The sequence below is a fragment of the Eumetopias jubatus genome, unplaced genomic scaffold, assembly GCF_037043125.1.
Source record: "Eumetopias jubatus isolate StellerSeaLion01/CBP00866 unplaced genomic scaffold, mEumJub1_p1.0 scaffold_16, whole genome shotgun sequence".
Taxonomy (NCBI): domain Eukaryota; kingdom Metazoa; phylum Chordata; class Mammalia; order Carnivora; family Otariidae; genus Eumetopias; species Eumetopias jubatus.
The window spans coordinates 77887972-77906331 of NW_028274822.1; the positions used below are offsets into that span (position 1 = coordinate 77887972).

At 48.5% G+C, this 18360-nt stretch overlaps 1 protein-coding gene across 4 annotated transcripts in view; it reads right to left on the bottom strand.

Annotated features, from left to right (window-relative positions):
* Positions 1-18360, bottom strand: part of BICDL1 (BICD family like cargo adaptor 1) — a 94994-nt gene that overhangs the window by 4869 nt on the left and 71765 nt on the right. For 2 of the 4 annotated variants that reach the window (XM_028116539.2, XM_028116540.2), the window contains exons 4-8: positions 16726-16872; positions 11048-11227; positions 10208-10426; positions 9010-9153; positions 3099-3229 (exon numbers count right to left, since the gene is read on the bottom strand). In XM_028116539.2, coding sequence (XP_027972340.1) covers positions 3099-3229; positions 9010-9153; positions 10208-10426; positions 11048-11227; positions 16726-16872 — 821 coding nt within the window. Of the gene's footprint in view, positions 1-3098; positions 3230-8860; positions 8908-9009; positions 9154-10207; positions 10427-11047; positions 11228-16725; positions 16873-18360 lie in introns of those variants that run through there. The other 2 variants (XM_028116542.2, XM_028116541.2) reach the window with 2 other exon arrangements.

Here is an 18360-nt window from a genome sequence, read left to right on the forward strand (position 1 = left end):
CCCCCCCCCCCCGCGGTCCCGGAACAGCGGCGCAAACCCCTGGCAGCCTCCCGAGCTTCTGGGCGTCTCCCGGCAGGTGGCGCCACGAGAAGCCCGGAGACCCCGGAATGTGCTGACCAAGGCCTCCGGGCGGAGGTCCGGCAGCAGCTGTGTCGCCGGGCTCACAGTGGGTCCCCTTCCTTCCCGAAAACCCCCAAAGCGGGGCCCGACTTGCCGAAATCCGCATTCCAGCCTCGGACTGCACCCCAGAGAACGTTTGCTCACTAGAGAATCTTGGTGCTTTTCATTCAGGAGAAACCCCAGACCAGGAGAGCTAAGCCGCAGAGGCCGCTGATAGATATATTAATCAGAATTTTAAAAAGGAGTATCTCAAAGGGCTGGAAGAATTCCTTATTTAAATGAAACCACTAGTAACGGACTCCCTTCTGTTTTGGGGAGGCAGATTGCTAGCCCCAGATTTTTGCTTTTAGTGAGGGCCATTTACCTGCAAGATACGAAATTGTTACTTAACTTTTCTGAAACTCACTACTGTGCAGGATAAAGAACACCTTAAGGTTTTTGTAGCCCAGTGAGGAGAGGAAAGTTATTTTTCCTGGGGGTTCTCACTCCTGACTACGCACTAGAATCACAGGGTGGGGTAGGGACACTTTTAAGAAGAAGCTCCAAACTAGGAGATTCAGACTGAATTGTCTGGAGAGGGCCCCTGCATCCAGGGAGTTCCCCAGATGATTCTAAAGTGCAGTCAGGATGGAGAATCAGAGATGAGGTGTATGAAAGCATCTTGTAAAACCCTTAAGGTCCTATACAAAGTGTGCTTCCCCCACATTTAAATGATTCTGTAGTCTCAATTCTTTATACCAAGAGTTTAATTTCTAAGGGACAGAAAAAGAGCTAACCTGTGCTGGAGTGATCTAACCCCTTCCCTCAGCACCAGCCTTATTTTGTAGGGTCCATGAAGGACAAGGGCTTCACTGCAGAATTCTGAGTACTCACAGAGGAGAGTCTGCTCTGACACCAGGAGGTTCACTGGGCCTCCTTTGGCAGAAGGCAAAGGCCTGCATTTCAAGGTTTCATGGAGACTTGCTGGCCTCCTTGGTCCCCCAGATGTCACAGCTAGGTTCCAATTATTTTAAAGGAGGGGACTAGACAAGTTCTGCTGCTTCTTCTCTCCTGCACCCTGGTTCTTTCTCTGGTTGTATCTCCCACCTCCTGTGCTGATGGCAGAATATGGTCAGAGCTTGATGTTCAGCTCTCGTATGCTTGTCCAGCTGAGAGACAGCTAACTTCATTCTGCTTTTTATTCCCAACAGGCTTCCACAATTAGCACCTTAATTTTACCATTTTTATTCCCTAACTGTATGACACAGTTTCACCCTTTGTTATTCATGAAAGTATGCTCCCACTCCAAAATATTATAGTGCCATTCAAGTATTCGCTAATGAATCAAATATTCACCAGGAATCCAGTGGCAGAGATGCATAGGTTTGTAAGCCTCACTGAATATACTTCCTAAATGAACTGGAAACTGTCAGCTTCACAGAAGGTCCTGGCCAGACAGGAAAGGGGACCCATAGGTAAAACTAAGTAATGGAGATGATGAAATGATTAGAGCAGAAGGGAGCAGACAAGTGTGTGTGGAAGTGAGAAGGGAAAAGGTGTGGGGCATTTTAAAGTCAGAAATTAAAATGTGTCCTATTACTTTTTAAAAGGTATATAGTATCTATTTACAATTTGTTTCAAATGAGCTCCTTTTAGTTTGCTGACAAGCAGCCTGTGTTACCACACGGGAAAGGATGCGCGGACAGGGGGCAAGAGACCTGAGGTGGAGGCGTGATCACCACTGGCTGTGGAACTGGGGAAAGTATCTCAGTTTCCTCATCTGTAAAAATTGGGATTAAAATTTTTACTTCTTGCTGTGGCTGGGAGGATTAAAGGATGAAGTGTTTGTAAGCAGTAAAGTGACAGATGTTATGAGTGTGCTGCGAAGTGCCTCCTGAGCAGACAACATATTCAGTACCTTTTATCTCCTCACAGTGAAGAGGGTAGATTGAATGCACGATAAAGAAATCATTTGAAGGGGGATGGGGAATATGTACGTATGTTTTTTTGCCTATGCACTTCCAAATTTTTTGAATGCAAGAGAATGCATTTCTTCTCTGTTAAAGAAAACCCAAAACATTATTAAAATACGACCCAGTTTACTAGGAACACAGGTGAGAGAAAACTGTTGAATGACACTCTGAGGATGCATCAAACCCAGAATGTAGAAAAACTCTAGGAGACAAACGATCAGTTTCTTCAATAAATAAATGCAATATGGAAAAAAGATGGAGGGGACTTACGTACATATCAACTAAATGGGGTTTGTGGACTTTGCAGGCTGATTCTAATCAATCATTAAAAGACATTTATGGGCCAGCTGGTTACTATATGATATTAAGAAATTATTGTAAGTTTTTTCAAGTGTGACAACTGTATTGTGGTTGTGTGTTTTCCAGAAAGAGTCTTTATCTGGTAGAATCTATACTGAAGTGTTTATGAATGAGATAAGGGATCTTGTGATTTGCTTCCATACAATCCAGCGGGGAGGGGCACGAGGTGGGTGGGGATATAGATGAAACAGTCGGCCATATGCTGATGAGGGTTGAAACCAGAAGACAGGTAGGTAGGGATTCATCTTATTTTTTTCTACTTTTGTGTATGCTTGAAAATGTCCATAATAAAAAGTAACAACTCCCCTAAAAAACCCTAAAAATAAAGAAGTTGAGGTAGGTCTATATAATGAAATTGAAAAGCTGAGATAGAAAGCTAAGATATACAAGACACACAGAGCATCATCCCACTGATACTTAAAAACCCCAAACAACTCTATTGCACGTACAGCTGCAAACATACAGGAGAAAGATCTGCAGCAAACAACCCCGACCTCCACCAGTAAGTAGCGTCTGTCTGAGGAGAAGAACCAGACTGGGGGTGAGGGTGGGTAGCAGGGCAACACTTTCACTTTTGTCGTCTTCTGTAGGGTTTCACTTTTAAAACTGAGCACATTCTCATGTTGCTGTGACGACAGTCAGCTTCGACAAGCCCTGTCCACTCACTTTGCAATAGCCTCGTCGCGGTCCCGGACGGCCTTCTGAAGCTGCTCCTTTGGCTCCTTGGCCTCGGACGTCACTCTGAGTCGGTCTCTCTCCTCCTTCAGGGCAGTCATCTCGACACTCAGCAACGTCACCTGACGGGAGACCACAAGGATGAATGGGGGGGGAGGGGCTGCCACTGCTGCTGGCCTGGGGGCGTGCCCTTAAAGAGGCAGAAAGGAACAAGCAGCTCCAGGCGGGGTGCCTGTAGCTTCCTGAGGCCCCTGGCTCTGAGAGACGCCCATCTCTTCTGTAGGAAGGATGCCACACGCTAGGCTGGAGCCCACGGATGGTGATGAAATTCAGCCCCGGACGGCAGCCACAGGGCTCAGATCCCTTTTGGACGCAGCACCCCACACCACCACCTCCATTTCAAGGCACTTGCGGGCAACTAATGAAGACCACACATGCATCAGGGCTCTGAAACACATGGTTAGGGGTAGCGACTCAAGTTCTGTTTCCAGCCATCTTCCACTGAGCATGGAATGCTGCTATCCGCAGGGCCCTGCCTCCCACTTCTGTGACAGTACTTGGTGCAACCTGACCAATTCCCTGGTCAAAGCCATATGGAATTCAGACACCCACGTGATATCATCTTTCACTTCAAGCCTGTTACCTTTTCTGTGGGCCATGCCTCAGTGAATGGTCCCACAGCCCATTTATTGGGGGCCATTCTTTGGTGGTAGGGTGCCCTTCCTAGTGGCTCCCTTGGTGACCGCAGCTTACCCCATCCTTTGTATAGGAACCCTCTGTACACCTAGAGCTCTGCAATGGCAGGAAGTGTGCCTTACTCATCTGTGCATTTCAGAGCCTGACTGTATGATGCTTAATCCCCAAATGCTTGTGCAGTAGACAGTTGTCTTTTTTTGGCTAGTCATCCTCCCAAATGCTTTCCTATTTGGGGGACATTCCTGGTTGCATGAGTCTTGGTGGGAAACAGGGGATGCCCTCCCACTAAGGAAGCCAAAGGAGAGAGACATATATCCTTTCCTAAGCACAGAGGCATAGAAAGGTGACCTAGATGTGCCAGTCACACCCCCCTACCTGGGACTGCAGTTCTTGAGGGTTCAGCAAAGCCACAGGCCAGGGGGCAATTATTACACTGACAGCAGATTGCTTCTGTGGCCCCACTTCCCATGGCTCCTTTCTGCTTTGGAGCTTGGTTCTCCAGCCTTCCTGTTGATTCTGTTAGTGATCAGATTTAATTCCAATACAGTCTCTCTCAAGTTAAGCAGAGAGAGTTTGGGTTGTTTGCAACCAGAAACCCTGCTTGGTAGAATTTTTAGTAAATATTTGTTGAATGAATGGAAGGGTGGGAGCCCCTTCTCAGTAAATAGGCTCAGACTGGAGTCAGGATGACCGGCCCTGCCCTTTTGTTAAATATTACACATACTTGGACATTTTTCCAAGGGAGGATCCATCCATACAGGTCTAGCCTTCCCATAAGGGGACAGACGCCACCCTTCTGTGTACTCCCTGACTCAAATTCCAGGCCTAAACAACTTCAGACTGACTGAAATTGAGCAAAGACCCCAGGAGCAAGGCTGAAGATCAAGCTTCCCTGAAGATGCTTTGGACTCCCCAGACTAGACAGCAGAGTTGCCAACTCCTGGGGTAGAGGCACTCGGGAAGAAATCAGAGGACGCCCCACAATGAAGAGGCATACAGGACAATCTGTTGTTACTGGGGGCAATGGATTTCGTACTCTTAGATGCCTGGTAGGACACGTCAAGACCAGGTGCTCTGTGCTTTCATGGTGGGGACAGCTGCGGTGACAGGGCTCCAAGCCACAGGGAAGAACAGGCTGGGGCTCTTGCAGAGGCCACAGGGTATAGCTAGTCCTGAGGCAAGCAGGCAGCGGTGAGAAACCCAGCCTCACCCTACTTAATAGCAGGTTCTGTAGCCTGGTAGGCCAGAAACTCAAGACCCAGAAAGTACCTGGCAGAGAGAGCGCCAGACCTCCTCTGACCACATCAGCCCTAACATGGCCCCGGGCTGGCTGTGTGCCAGACAAGGGTTTTGCCAGCTGAGTAAGCTACAGATAAAACCACATTCCAGGCAGGAAATGCCAACATTTAATAGGCTCCCGAAAAAAACTCTGTAAGAACTTTTTGCTTTGGTCTGGAAAACTTGGTCAAAGTAGAGACCATCAGCTATCTGCCTTAGAAGTGACAAGGGACTTACCTTCTTTGAACTGCATATACTTTTCATAAAAAGCAGGAATAAAAATAACTAGTTCCCACCATCAAGTTGTTGTGAGGCTCAAATAAGGTAACTGACATCAAGGACAGAGCTCAGTGCCTGGCGCCTGGGGGCAAGCTCTGCTCCTTTCTCTTCTCCGCATCGGTGTGGACCTATGGCTGGGGCTGTCATGAGGACTGGCCCAGCCTGTTTATACACTGACTTAGGTTGCAGCCACCCCTAAATCCACTTTTCCCACATAAAGTAAGTGTCCTCATGATTGAATAGGATCAAAGAAAACATCCTGAAGTCATATATCTAGGGCTTTCTTTGCCCTTTCATTTGGTAATATTTTTGTGCCTACTCTAGGTGAGCCCTGTGCTAGATGCTTTAAGAGAAGATAAAGAGAAGTTGGACCTCAAGCTTGTCCTCGTGGAGGTATAAAGTTTAACTGGGAAGATGAGATGTGAGTGAGGGTAATCATGACAAAGCAGGGCTGGGGGCTCCAGGAGGAAGGGAATCAAGAGTTTCAAGGAAGAAGTGAAACTTGAAGGATGAGTAGGGCTGATACATGCAGGTGGCCGGGGAGAGTCTTCTGGGCAGAGGCAAAGGGCCGGAGAAAAGGCCCGGATGTGGGGAAGCACAGGGAGTGTGCGCCATGCCCTTTCATAGTCTATGTTCAATTGACTAAAGCAAAGGAGGGGAGATGCCAACAATGGGGAAGAAGGCTGGATGGCTGGCATGCAGCCCGTCTGTAGGGCCATGAGAGTTCGAGGCTTCCCACCATGTGACAAGAGGAAGTCAATCCAGAACTTGTAAGGGTGTTCTGTTTCCAAGCCGTGCTTCAGGAAGATCAATCCAAATCGTGTGGGGGTAAGTGGGCTGGGGGGAGTGATGACCAGAGCCACAGTGTGAAAGAAGGAAGGTCTGAAATAGGGCAATGGCTAGGAAGCCGGAGAAAAGAGAACAAAGAGAGATTTCACCCAGGAGGAGTCACCAAGATTTCCTCAGTGAAGGCCTTCCGTGTTCCCAGTACCTGCTCCGCTGTGCTGTCATGCCCCTTGGGGGTAAATGGCTAGTGCTGCAGTCAAGCCCTATAAAGGAACCAAACACAGGACTGGGACTATTTGTTTCTTTCTTTTTAAAGATTTATTTATAAATAAATCAATACTATTTATTTGAGAGAGAGAAAGAGCACACATAAGCAGGGGGAGGAGCAGAGAGGGAGGGAGAGGGAGAAGCAGGCTCCCCGAAGAGCAGGGAGCCCCACGTGGGGCTCCATCCCAGGACCCTGAGATCATGACCTGAGCCAAAATCAAGAGTCAGCCGCTTAACTGCCTGAGCCCCCCGTGCTCCCCAGGCCTGGTTCTATTTCTCACTGTACTTCCCAAAGCCTGGTTTACTGGCCTGGGAATTGGTAGAGGGCTCCCCAGATAACTGGTTTTCCTATTGTTCAGAACGTCCTTCCTGCCTCCCAGCAGCAGATCCAGACCCCAGTGAGCCCTGACCAGGAGGGAGCAGGAGTCTGCAAAGCTGTGGGGACTGAGAGGGGGCTCTCCATGGCATAAGGGTGTGGGGCGCTCTTCAGGTCTGGTTTTAGATTCTTGTCTCAAACATAAGTATCAGTTAAAATTAAACCTGGGCTCTCTTTTATTTAAAAATTTGGATAGGCTTCAGAGGGGCTGGTCACTTCACCTTCCAGGTCCCACACCTTTTACCTGTGGCTCAGTTTCCAGGAGAAAAAAAGAACACTCTTGGGTAGGAAAGCAGTGGGCTTGGAGGCTGGATCATCCCTTGGATGAGGCTGCACTCGTCTAGGAGCTATCTGCTGCAACTTCGGTTTCACATAACCTTGTCTGGGCTCTGCCCTTCCTCCCCGCAACCCCTGCCCCCGCTCCCCACCCCGAAGGGAACAGAGCTAGTCTGACTCGCCTCACAGTTCTAGGAGAGGTTGTGGAGCATGAGCGCGCAGTCACATCCATCCTGAGCGTCTCAGGGACTAGTGTAGTACAGTGCAAGTGCACGGGGAATGCTCAGGAGCTGCTGCACGAACTGCATGAGGAATGCTGGGCCCGCTCTGAGGGCCACCGTCTCCACTGGCATGCTGCAATTCAATCTGCGTCCTACCCACTGCCTTGGGAGGTCAGGGTTACTCTCACAGGATGGTTCTGGATAGATGTAGTTTGGCTGAGAGATCTGCTGCTTTGTCTGAGCTTTTGGGAAGAGATGACCCACTCAAGAGGCCCAGTTCTATACCCCATGGGACTGAGCGCTTAATGAGCTGAGAGGGAATGCACAGGAAATGGCATTAACCACTTATCAGCTGAACTTTTCAGGAGAATCCCCTGGTGGAGACAGGCTCCGAAAGAGCTGTGTCCAGACCCTCAGCAACATGTGCCTTGCTCTTGTTTCTCAATGATGCCCTCTGCTGTTTCTAGTTCTGCTATCCTGAGAAGCAACAAAACCAGCCAGCCAGTATCAAGAGCTGATAAGAAGCACCCCACAAAAATTTAGGCTTTAAAGTAAATAAACTTTTATTAACCCAAAGAACTTTTAGATCCACTTTGTCCTGTTTTGATTCTTACAGTTTGAAGACCTGTGCTGGTGTCTGAACTACTCTCTGGCCAAACGACCGCCTGAGGGACTTTGGCTTTGGGCATGACAATGTCTTTGGCTGCCCAATCCCATTCTTCAGGGCTTGGTCGGAAATAAGCTACGCTCTCAGGAGCATCTTTCTACCCTATCTGGTCGCTCCCAGAAAGGAGAGCACACAGCAATAGCTGCAGGAGGGTTCCCCAATATCTTTCAAGAGGATTATGTTGGGGTGTCTCATGGGTATGACCCCCAAAAGGAGTTTATTTCTATAAGGTCCTTTAAATTTAAGAAATACTGACTGAAGCAAAAGCCAGGCTTAACTTCCATCTCTCAGCGATCTGGTGCAGCAGGAAGGGATGACCAGCTCTGGACGAGGGAGGAAGGGGGCAGGCTGGGTGGGGGCAGGGTTTAAAATGCTACCTGTTTGGTGTCCCCCACAAGTGGGACAGAACACTACACATGGCCCTTGTCAAAAGGAAGCGCCTTATCTATTGCCTAAGACAGAATTTAGAAGCTCCTTTCTGGGTGGGGGCTGCTCCTAAGCCCTTTAGAACTTTTCAGATAGGAATATAGATGCCCTTCTCCAGGATTCTCGAGAGAGATGAAATCATGATCAAACAGGAATGGAACAGCAAGAGAAGCAGTAAGTGCTTCTAAAGCTGAAAATCAGGCTGGCAGAGGTGATGGCATTACAAAGAGAGAACAGGCCTACAAAGATCAATTGCTTCTTGGTTTGCAAACTTCCCTGCTTAGAATCTGCTGGAAAAACATCCGAGAACGTCCTGAGAGCTAAGGCACTTTAAACTGTCAGAAGCCAGGGGATAATCTGGGCTCTGTGGAAGGCAGCATGTCACTGGAGGAAATGGAGGGTCAGCTATTCTTATCCCTATCAATTTTACTTTGGGATAAACCAGAGGGTTGGCTTCTTCTCTTGAAGACGCCCAGCTTACCTCAACTTCAGGTCACCGTCCTTCGAGGATCTGTCAGAGGAGAGCCACTTCTCAAATAGACATAGGAGAGGGAAACTCATGAGGGTCCCAAGAAACCTTGGGGGGCACATGCACATTCCCTGCTCGGGACTGAGGATTGGGGTGCTCACCTGACTGTGGAGTTGCTGTAGCTCCTCTAGGCTTTGCCTCAGTTTACCCCTCTCTCCCTCCATGAGTTCCCTTAGGGCTCTCGAGTCCTCACTGGTCTGCCTTATCTGTTCTTCTAAGGAGTCATCGTCAATTCTCCGGGAGCTCTGAGAGCAAGAGAGAAAGCCCTCAACCCGAGAGATGGTGCAAGCAGGGGTGGGTGTGGTGAGATGGTTAGTGGGAGAGAGGGAGAGGGGAGGTACGGGGAGGGAGTAGAGATGGGTCGGTTTGGAGGAGAGCAGTATAGAGGAGATGGGGGCGGGAAGGTGGAGGGAAAGGGAGAGAAAGAGGAGAGACACAGGAGGGAGGAAAGAAAGGGTCAGAGGAGAGAGGTTCTCTCGCCCAATCTGGATCTGCAAACATCAGCTAGATGTTTATTTTTCTTTCAGGCTTCAGGGGAGGGAATTTTCGTGGCGTGAACAGCACACCTCATTCTGATAGCTCCCATTCCCCACGACTACAGCACATTCCACAAATCCACGCGGCATGTTCAGGTAAGGACAACCACCCTCTGACAGGACTTCATCTAATATGGGTAGAAAGATGGTAGCTATTCTGTAGGAGGTTGGGCCCTGAAGACAAACAACTGCCTGCCAGCCGGGGTTGCGAACAGAGAGGAAGTCTGGCAGAAATTGGTCACGGAGCTGAAAGAGATGCCCATCTGCCCCGGAGGCCCACAGGAATATTCTCCTCCATAAGGGGAGCCACATCTGGAATTCTAAAACGCCCCTGTTGATCTTCTCAACTTTCTGTTCTTGTATCATTTTAGCAGAAGCTTCAGGTCTTTCAAGTTTGCCTATTTGCAGCTAACTCCACCACCAGGACCAATGAGCTACAGAAAAACGCAGTTTGCACCTAAATCCCTTCTAAGGAAAGTCCTTGACCTCGAGGCCACCATGGCCTGGACTTAACTACATGGAGAAAGGACTCCACTTGTACGCCAGTGTCTTCAGGAAGATGACTTTGGAACTTCCATTCCCTGACACTGTCCCTCTGCCCGGTCACCAGTATATGGTGCTCTCAGACAACAAGGGCTCAGACGGCATTCTCACCGACTCTGCAAGTTGCCCTTCCTGGGTTAACCTCATCCCCCACACTTGCTTTTAGCCTTCCACCAGCCAGGCTGTGTGGGGTGAGGAGCTTCTCGGCCTGGCTGCTTACCGTGGGCTCCATGCCATCCACAATGCTCTGTATCAGCCTCTTGAGCTCGCTCAGGGCCGTGCGCAAGCTGCCAGCCGGCACATCCTTGGCGGATGAAGTTTCTGAAGACTCGTCCATTGAGGAGTCCGTGGAGACGGCCGAGTCGGCACTGTCATTCCCTCGGAGGTGCGCGCAGAGGTAGCGAACCTGGCAGTAGGCCTCCCAGAGCTGCAGTCTCAGCTGCTCCACAAAGAACCATTCTTGATTACGGACTCTAGAGAAGCCTGCCACCCGCTCATCTTTTTCTAGTGTAGGAACCCAACATACTGACACTCAAGAGACTAGTTTTAAGAGAAAGAGTTTTTCTTTTTTAAATCACCTGTCCAGGAAATACTGGTCCTTATTCTGGGCCCAGTACATCTATCCAGACTCTAGCCCTCTACTCCCCTCCCATTTGTCATATAAGCCATTCTTTATATAGTTGGTTACTTTGACAGGAGTCAGGATTAGGGGAGTAAGTGGTTAGGAGTAGTATGAAAACAAGCCTTTGGTTGGACTGTGAGTGTTCTAGAGCCCAGTCAGTGTAAGAGGTATGAGGCTGAGGATGAGCCAATAAGCATCTCCTAAGAGGCACCGGGGCAACAGTGAGCCCGGGACAGGCTTTGGGCAGGGCCTGCTTCCCGACGGCTCTGGCCAGCAGGCGTAGGCTTCTGCAGGTGCAGGGCCACAGGCCCCCACCGGGAGGAAGCTGAAACGGTAGGCACTGGGGCCACAAGGAGGACGGAGAGGCTCCCGCGGTCCGGGGCCTGCCCCCGCGATCCCTGGGCAACCTCGCATGCCAGAGGGACAGGACGTCAGCACCTGCTCTCTCTCTTGCTCCAGCTCCTCAGCCTCCATGCTCTGCTCTATCTCGGACAGGAGAGACGTGCTGGTGGCGGCGGAACTGTGCAGGCTCCTCTCCTCCGTGAGCTCTTCCACCTTCACCTGCAGCTGTCGGGAGGAGAGCCGCGCCTCCTGGAGCTCCAGCTGGCTCTGATGCAGCTTTCAAAAGATACAACGGTGGGTGGGCCGCTCGGGAGGCTTCCCCCAACCAAAAACAAACACGAAAAACTGACCCCAAACCTGATCATGCTGCTACCTCCAACCACCAATGTACAGAAACACACAGAGGAGAGAACATGCTAGATTACATCAGGGGTGTGCAGGCAGTAAACTCCAGATTTGGGAAATTCTGCGAGACAAACAGTTCAGCTTCTTCAATATATACATTTTAAGAAAAAAAGAAAAGATAAAGGGGGAACCTATAGATTAAAAGAGACTCAAAAGACTTATTAACCAACTGCAATGTGTAGGCCTATTTTAACTTGCATCTTGATTCAAGTAAAAAATGTAAGGACACAATTATGACATTTATAAGACAATTAAAAATTTGAACACTGGCTATTTGATATTAAGAAAATATTGCAGGGCACCTGGCTGGCTCAGTCAGGAGAGCGTGCAACTCTTGATCTTGGGGTCATGAGTTTGAGCCCCAACTTGGGCATGGAGCCTAATTAGAAAAATTAAAAATTTTTTAAAAAAGAAAATATTGCTTTTTTCCTTAAGTATAATAGTCCTGTGGCTTTTTTTTTTTTTAAGATTTTATTTATTTGAGAGAGAGAAAGGGAGAGAAGAAGCACAAGCAGGGGTAGTAGCAGAGGCAGAAGGAGAAACAGACTCCCCACTGAGCAGGGAGCCCAACACGAGGCTCGATCCCAGGACCCTGGGATCATGACCTGAGCTGAAGGCAGACACTTAACTGACTGAGCCACCCAGGCGTCCCCTGTGGCTATGTTTTTTTAAGTTCTTATCATTCTTTATTTACAGATGAAATTATAAAAATTCTGGGATTTACTTCAGAATAATACAAGAGAGAAGTAGATGTAATGATACCAAGTGCTGATGAGGGTGTGGAGCATCCGGGACTCTCACTGCTGCTGGGAGTAAAGATGTACAACCACTCTGAGAAACCGGCAGTTTCTACTGGGTGAAATACACAGCTGTCCCATGACCCAGCGGTTCACTTTTAGGTGCAGATCCAACACAAATGGCTGTGTATGTGCACGCAAGACAAACAGGATGTCTACAGCATCATTATTCTTGAGAGCCACAAATGGGAAACAGTCCAAATGCTAACAGAGAATGGAGAGAGTCCCATGCTGGAATACTATATAGCAGTGAAAAAAAGAACACACTGCTACTCTATGCCATAACATGGATGGATTTCAGAGACATAATGTCAAGCAAAACCAGGCATAAAACAATATGGAATTAATTTATAAAATATTCTAAAACTTCATTGAGACAGAAGAGATGAAGGTGGAAGAGGCAGTGTCAGGGTACTGACTGGGAAGCATGAGAGGGAGGCCTGTAGGGTGCAGATAATGGGCTTTATCTTGATCTGCATCTGCTACACAGGGATGTACATTTGTAAAAATTCACTGGGCTGTCCACTTAAGATCTGTATGCTTTACTGTATGTATGTTGTATTTTAGTGAAAAAATTTAAGGGGAAACGGGTTGTTTGGAAAGAAGCTGAGGGTAGGATTTGGTATAACATTTGGGTAGAAATACCAAGAATTCCCAAACCCATGAGAAGAGAGGTCTCTGTACTTTCTGTGTCATACCTCACAGTTTACAGAGAAGGCCCAGGCCTGGGAGAGGCTTACGGGGCGTGGGAGGCTCAGAGAGGGAGAGGGGTGCCAGCAGTAGAGGGGACAGCAAAGCAGCTATCACAATGTAAAGGCCAGGGCTCGTTCCTCTCTCTTGCTGCTGCTACTTCTCTCCTCTCTGCGTTCTCTGGGGTCCCATCCCCGTGGAATCCAAACAAGGCCCCATTACCTGGTGAGCTTACTACTGCTGAAAGTTGACGCCACCATGGCTGCTAAGCGCTGTATGCTCCTAGTGCACTCCACCACTACACTAGCTCTTAACACAACAGACCCTACCTGCAGAATCTTCATCTGCTCACCAACCGCTATGCACATGTCCACAGATGACACCTGCACAAGAGCAAAGCTTCCTACTCCTGTATTTGTGGACTGCCCACCCCTTTTAAAAGATTTACGGGGGGGGGGGGCGAAAGAATTTCCTAGGATTTAAATTAAACTAATTTATCCTTTCATAACACAGGATTTCTGGAGTCACCCCTGTTCATTTAAAATAGAGCAGACACGGTTCTGTCTGTTCCAGACTGCTGGCCAGATAGGCTTGTGGCTCCTGCAGAGAGGCAGACACTGGGCAGCAGTGGGTAGCAACCCTGAGCTCTGTAGTTCCCATGAGTGGAGCAAACTGCCTTGCAGAACCTCCAGCCCATCCTTTAGGTGCCCTAGGGCCTTGCCTCTGCTGGTCAGTATCAGACAAGGGCTGGCTAATAGCACCAGTGATCGGATGCGCCTTTACTAGGAAGAGTCTGGAGCCTGGCTGCTCAGAGAATGAAAAAGGAATGGGCAAGCCTGCTCTGTCTGCATGGATCCCATGGATCAGCAATACCTGCTGGTCCAGTGGGAACTCCTCCAGCCCCAGTTTTGAGAAAACTTAGAAGAAATTAGGGTTAAAAAAAAAAAAAAAAGAAGACATTCCTAGGAAGCATTTGGCACAATTACAAATGGCATACTAAGTTGGCAAAATGCTTTACAATTATTTTCTAGGCAACTCCACATACATCTCAGCAGGAGAACTTCAGCACAGACAAGTTCTTATGCACTGGACAAAATTAGTTCAATTACTCATGTACACTCGAGGGTGCTTAATTAATTATAACAGCAAGAGAACAAAAGACCAGGACAGGTCTGCCCTCTCTGGTCAATATGATCCACAAGCATATGCAGAAAAACCAAACCAGAGGAGTCTATTAAATGTAAGAAACCTCTAAAATAAGAAATATCATCCTTTGTATAACAAAGATGACTAAATAAATAAATAATAAGGAAGACACCAAATGCCTTACTTAGTTTAAGCTTACAATACTCATGCCCCTCAAGTTGATGGAGGTGGGAGCACCCTCCCATTTCTCACTGAGGGAACTAAGATGCTATGGTGTTAATTGTCAGAGCAAAGTCTATACTGCAGGCCATCTGCTTCCTGGGTCACCCCACAGAGTGGAGCCTATGCTTTCTGTTGATGAAATCCTGGGACAAGACCCCTGCACACATCTGTAAGATGCCCAGGTGGGTATGAATCGTACAGGGCAGTTAAGTGGTCCTTAGAGGGACAAAATCCTTTACTGGGTATTAAGAGTTTAGCAAAATGTCCAGTTTTTTAATTTATTGGGTATTCAACAAATAATAATTTTTATACCTACTGTCAGTCTGAAAAAAAAATGAGAGCTAGAGTTGATCAGTGATTTAAAAATCTGCGCTAGACAGTAGAACCCCAACTACATGGTGGACTAGATTTAGGAGGGGCTACCCTGGTTGTGCAGGCCTGACGCCCTGCCTACTCAGCCTTCTTCTCATCCTTTAGCTGAAACAAAGGATTAAAATCATGGAATTATACACATTCCAAGGACACAAGCTCTACATTTTGCAAGTCTGATTGAGACCTCTCAACTACCACCTAAGCAGGCATTTTTATTTCTGTATCAGTACAGGCCATTTTAGCAATAGCAAGGGCTTTCTGGAGGATACTGGTAATTAGCAGCGGCTTAAGGAAAATTTCATATGAGCTGAAGGAAAAGAATCACAGAAAGGTGGGAAAGATAAAAATTCAGCCCATAAACACAGATTCTCCAAATCAAAGTGTGCACTGCCTGACTTGATATAGGCCATGCGGGGAGTGACACCCTCTCGTTCTTGAAGAAGCCCAGTCGGAAGACAGCGGATGTGCAGATGGCAAGGTTGTGAACGTGGTGTGACCTGGGGCTCTTGCTGCAGAGAGCGCGCAGCCCATGGCATCAGCCAGGGGGACACTGGTCCTGCTCTCCGCTGTACTTTGGTCCCCAATTCTTGGTTTGAAATAAGGACTTATCATTTGTGAATTCAAGCGAGACTGAAAAGGTCTTTTAGGCAGGGGTCATTTCTGCATTTTTTTGTATTTCTTTTCCTTCTCCTCCATCTTCTACCTCAGTAACCTCAGGAGAGTGCCTTAAGGGGATAAGAAATGCTGGCGAGACGCTGACTTGCAGAGGCAAGGGATGCGCTAGACGTTGTCACTGAGCACCACGTGAAGAAGGTGGGAGGCTCTAATTTTAATTCTAACAAGGACTTACTATACTACTTTGGTAAATGATTCACTTTTTTCTAAGCCTCAGTTTTAGAATGTTTATAAAAGCACTCTGTACCCTGTACAGAAGTATACAAACATTCACCACTATTAACCACCGTCAACCTTAGAATATGAGTCAACTCCTTTCCATCTTGTAAACAGCTGTGAGGCTTTAGCCAGCATCATTTTCTATTCAACATTTACGGAATGTTGCCTGCAACGTTCCAAGCTGAAGGTGCAAAAAACTTGGAGGGTGGAAAACTGCTCATTTGCCCTTAAGGAGGTTAATCACTCAGGTGGCAGCTTAGCTGATGGTGTCAATAACAAGTGATGTTAGCCTAAGATGTTTCCTTATCCCACATCCTAGAGTCTTCCTCAACAGCCAACCACTGAGCCCAGTGGGGCCTGCCATGGCCTGGTCTTTGGGGAGGAACCTGCCTGATGCTCGCACACATTTGGCTGACCACCCGCACACAAACGACACTGTTGCAATCTCCCCCACTGCCTGGCACCCTCAGAGGGTGCCCAAGGGAAGCGGTGCACTCTTAGCCACTGGCCCCAGGTGCTCCTAGGCCACTCTGGCAAAGCCGCCTTTGTAGCACATGTCACACTCTGTTTCTGGGGAGGCTAGGGGCAATTATCTTTTTGTTTAGGGGGTTGTCAAGTGTGAGCCTGGGGATTCAGCTGAGGACTGGTGGCAGGTCCCAGATAAGGACAAATATGGCCATGAAGTGATTTCCTTTAGGAAGGAAAAAGAGGCCAATTAGGTTCACAAAGGGTCAGCCTATGCCTTTTCTAGCAACCGTTAGAAGCAGGATGTAAGTCCTGCTGTGTTCAGCGGGCAGCTTCTTGATTTCTGCTCAGTGCAAGCTGACTAAATGCATCAGCCTAGGAAAGCAGCAGCAGAGAGAATTGTGAGCAAGCACAGAAAGTCACAGGCTCCCTCTGAAACCTCTGGCAGATTTCACAAACCCTAGGAGGCAGAATGACACTCCTCATGTTCCAGTCATGTTAATAGCCCAGAAAGAACTCTCTGAAATTGCTCCAGGGGCCAGTGGCTCAGAACAAATTGGAAGGATGACCTGTGGGTAGTGATGCATTTGTTTTCAGCAGAGCCAGACTGGCCAAGTTTGTGAGTGCCCAAGGAGAATAACAACAGGGCCAAAAGAGAGACCTCGGCTTTATCCCTCCTGAGCCCTACGGTGGTGCTGGCCCCTCAGCTTTCCTTCTGGCTAGGCAGCTACATGCTCCTTTCCTCTGGCCCGGCTCTGTAGGGCAGCTTCTCTGCCTCAGTACCTGTAGGTCTTTGTCATGGCCTTGCCTCTCCAGGATCAGCACCCGGTCCTGGAGCTCCTCCACAGTCCCCTGGAGCAGGTCGTTCTCCTCTAAGGTGGTCCTGAGACGATGTTCCAGCTCCCGTTTCCGATCCGACAGCATCTTGATCTGAAAGGGTGGAGTCACAGGGGTGGTGTGCGGTTACACCCAGGCTGATGAGTAGGAAGGGAGGGACTAGCCCCAAACATGAAGGCAGGTGTCTCCCCAAGTGCTCTGCCCAGCGGCCTGGTGCCCCCATCTCTGACAGAACAGCTGTGACTCCCAAGCTGCAGAGAAAGCCCCTCCCTCCTAGAAACCTGTCTGGGAAGGGATGGGAGATGAGCTTTGGGGAAGCTGGAATGTGGGATGCCAGGCAGAGGAAGGGAAGGTCAGTGTTCTGGAAATTCCACAGATAAGACACAGAAGGGCTCCACCTTGCCAGCCTATAACTTCACCTCAACCCCACAATTTATGGGGGAGTGGAACCCAACCTGCGGTTCCATCCTTCCTTCTCAAGTCACAGGCGCAGGAAAATGCCTGAGACAGCCTCTTGAGCCACAGTCTTGTCATACTTTTACGGGTCTCTTCTGTACTTTCCCCCACTGCTAACAGGTCTGGCTCTAGAGGTTGCAGTTCAGAGCCAGTGTCCCAAGTTAATGGGGGAGCCGGCAGGGTACAGAAACAAAGTAGTGCCTGCCTCAGCCTTTGTCTTGGAAGCAACAGGACACAGACACAAGTGAGTAACTGATTTTACTCAAAGCGTCTTTTTGCCTGAGCCAGTCATTTGTGAATAGGAGCAATTTCACTCCTTTTATTAAACAGGCTGGTGTGTTTGTACACTGCATATCTAGCCAGTCTCAGGAGATATAAATCTTTTAGGAAGGCCTGTCAGTCTCTTCAATGTCAGTGAGAAAACAAAGGAAAAGAGGAAAGAGATGCCAAGTCTTCTGGCTGCGAGGTCTGTAGGCTCAGGGGCTGGGCTGGCACTCCACAAGACCAGCGACGCTTCACCCCAAGAACACTGCCTTGCTAAGGGGCCACGGGAGCCTTCCCAAGTCCTGCATGAAGATCCCACTGGCTCCTCCCGTCTATCAGTTCCCTGCTGGACTCATCTCTCACCCGGCTTCTTGCTCCCAACATGGTTAAGATGTTCCCCACGCTCTCCAGTTTGGCTTGGAGAACAATCCATTAAGGAGACCCACCTCCAACCCTTTCCTGGGGAGATTTTGAAATGAATGTGTAATATGTCTGAGGTTCTCTGAAATCCACCTTTCCCTCTGTTTTTTGTCTGTTCTCGTTTTCCACGCTAGAATTCTGTTCAGAGGGCACAGATCTTCCCTGGCCACCAATCAATCAGATAGGATGCTGTCCTGGGGAAATGAAGTATGTGGCCTTTGTCCAGAGAGATCAGGTATCTGGCCAAACAAAGAAATACTGTCTCAAGTGTGCACCTGGGTGAGGGACAAAAAGGACTAAGTCTCTTCTGTGAATGGGACCACTATTCCCCACACTGAAGCACGTTACCTGCGTGAAGGAATTCTTACTCTAGTTGATTTTCATTTAAATACCCTCTGACCTTTATATTTTCCTTCCATGAATAATCTTTCTTTCTCAAGT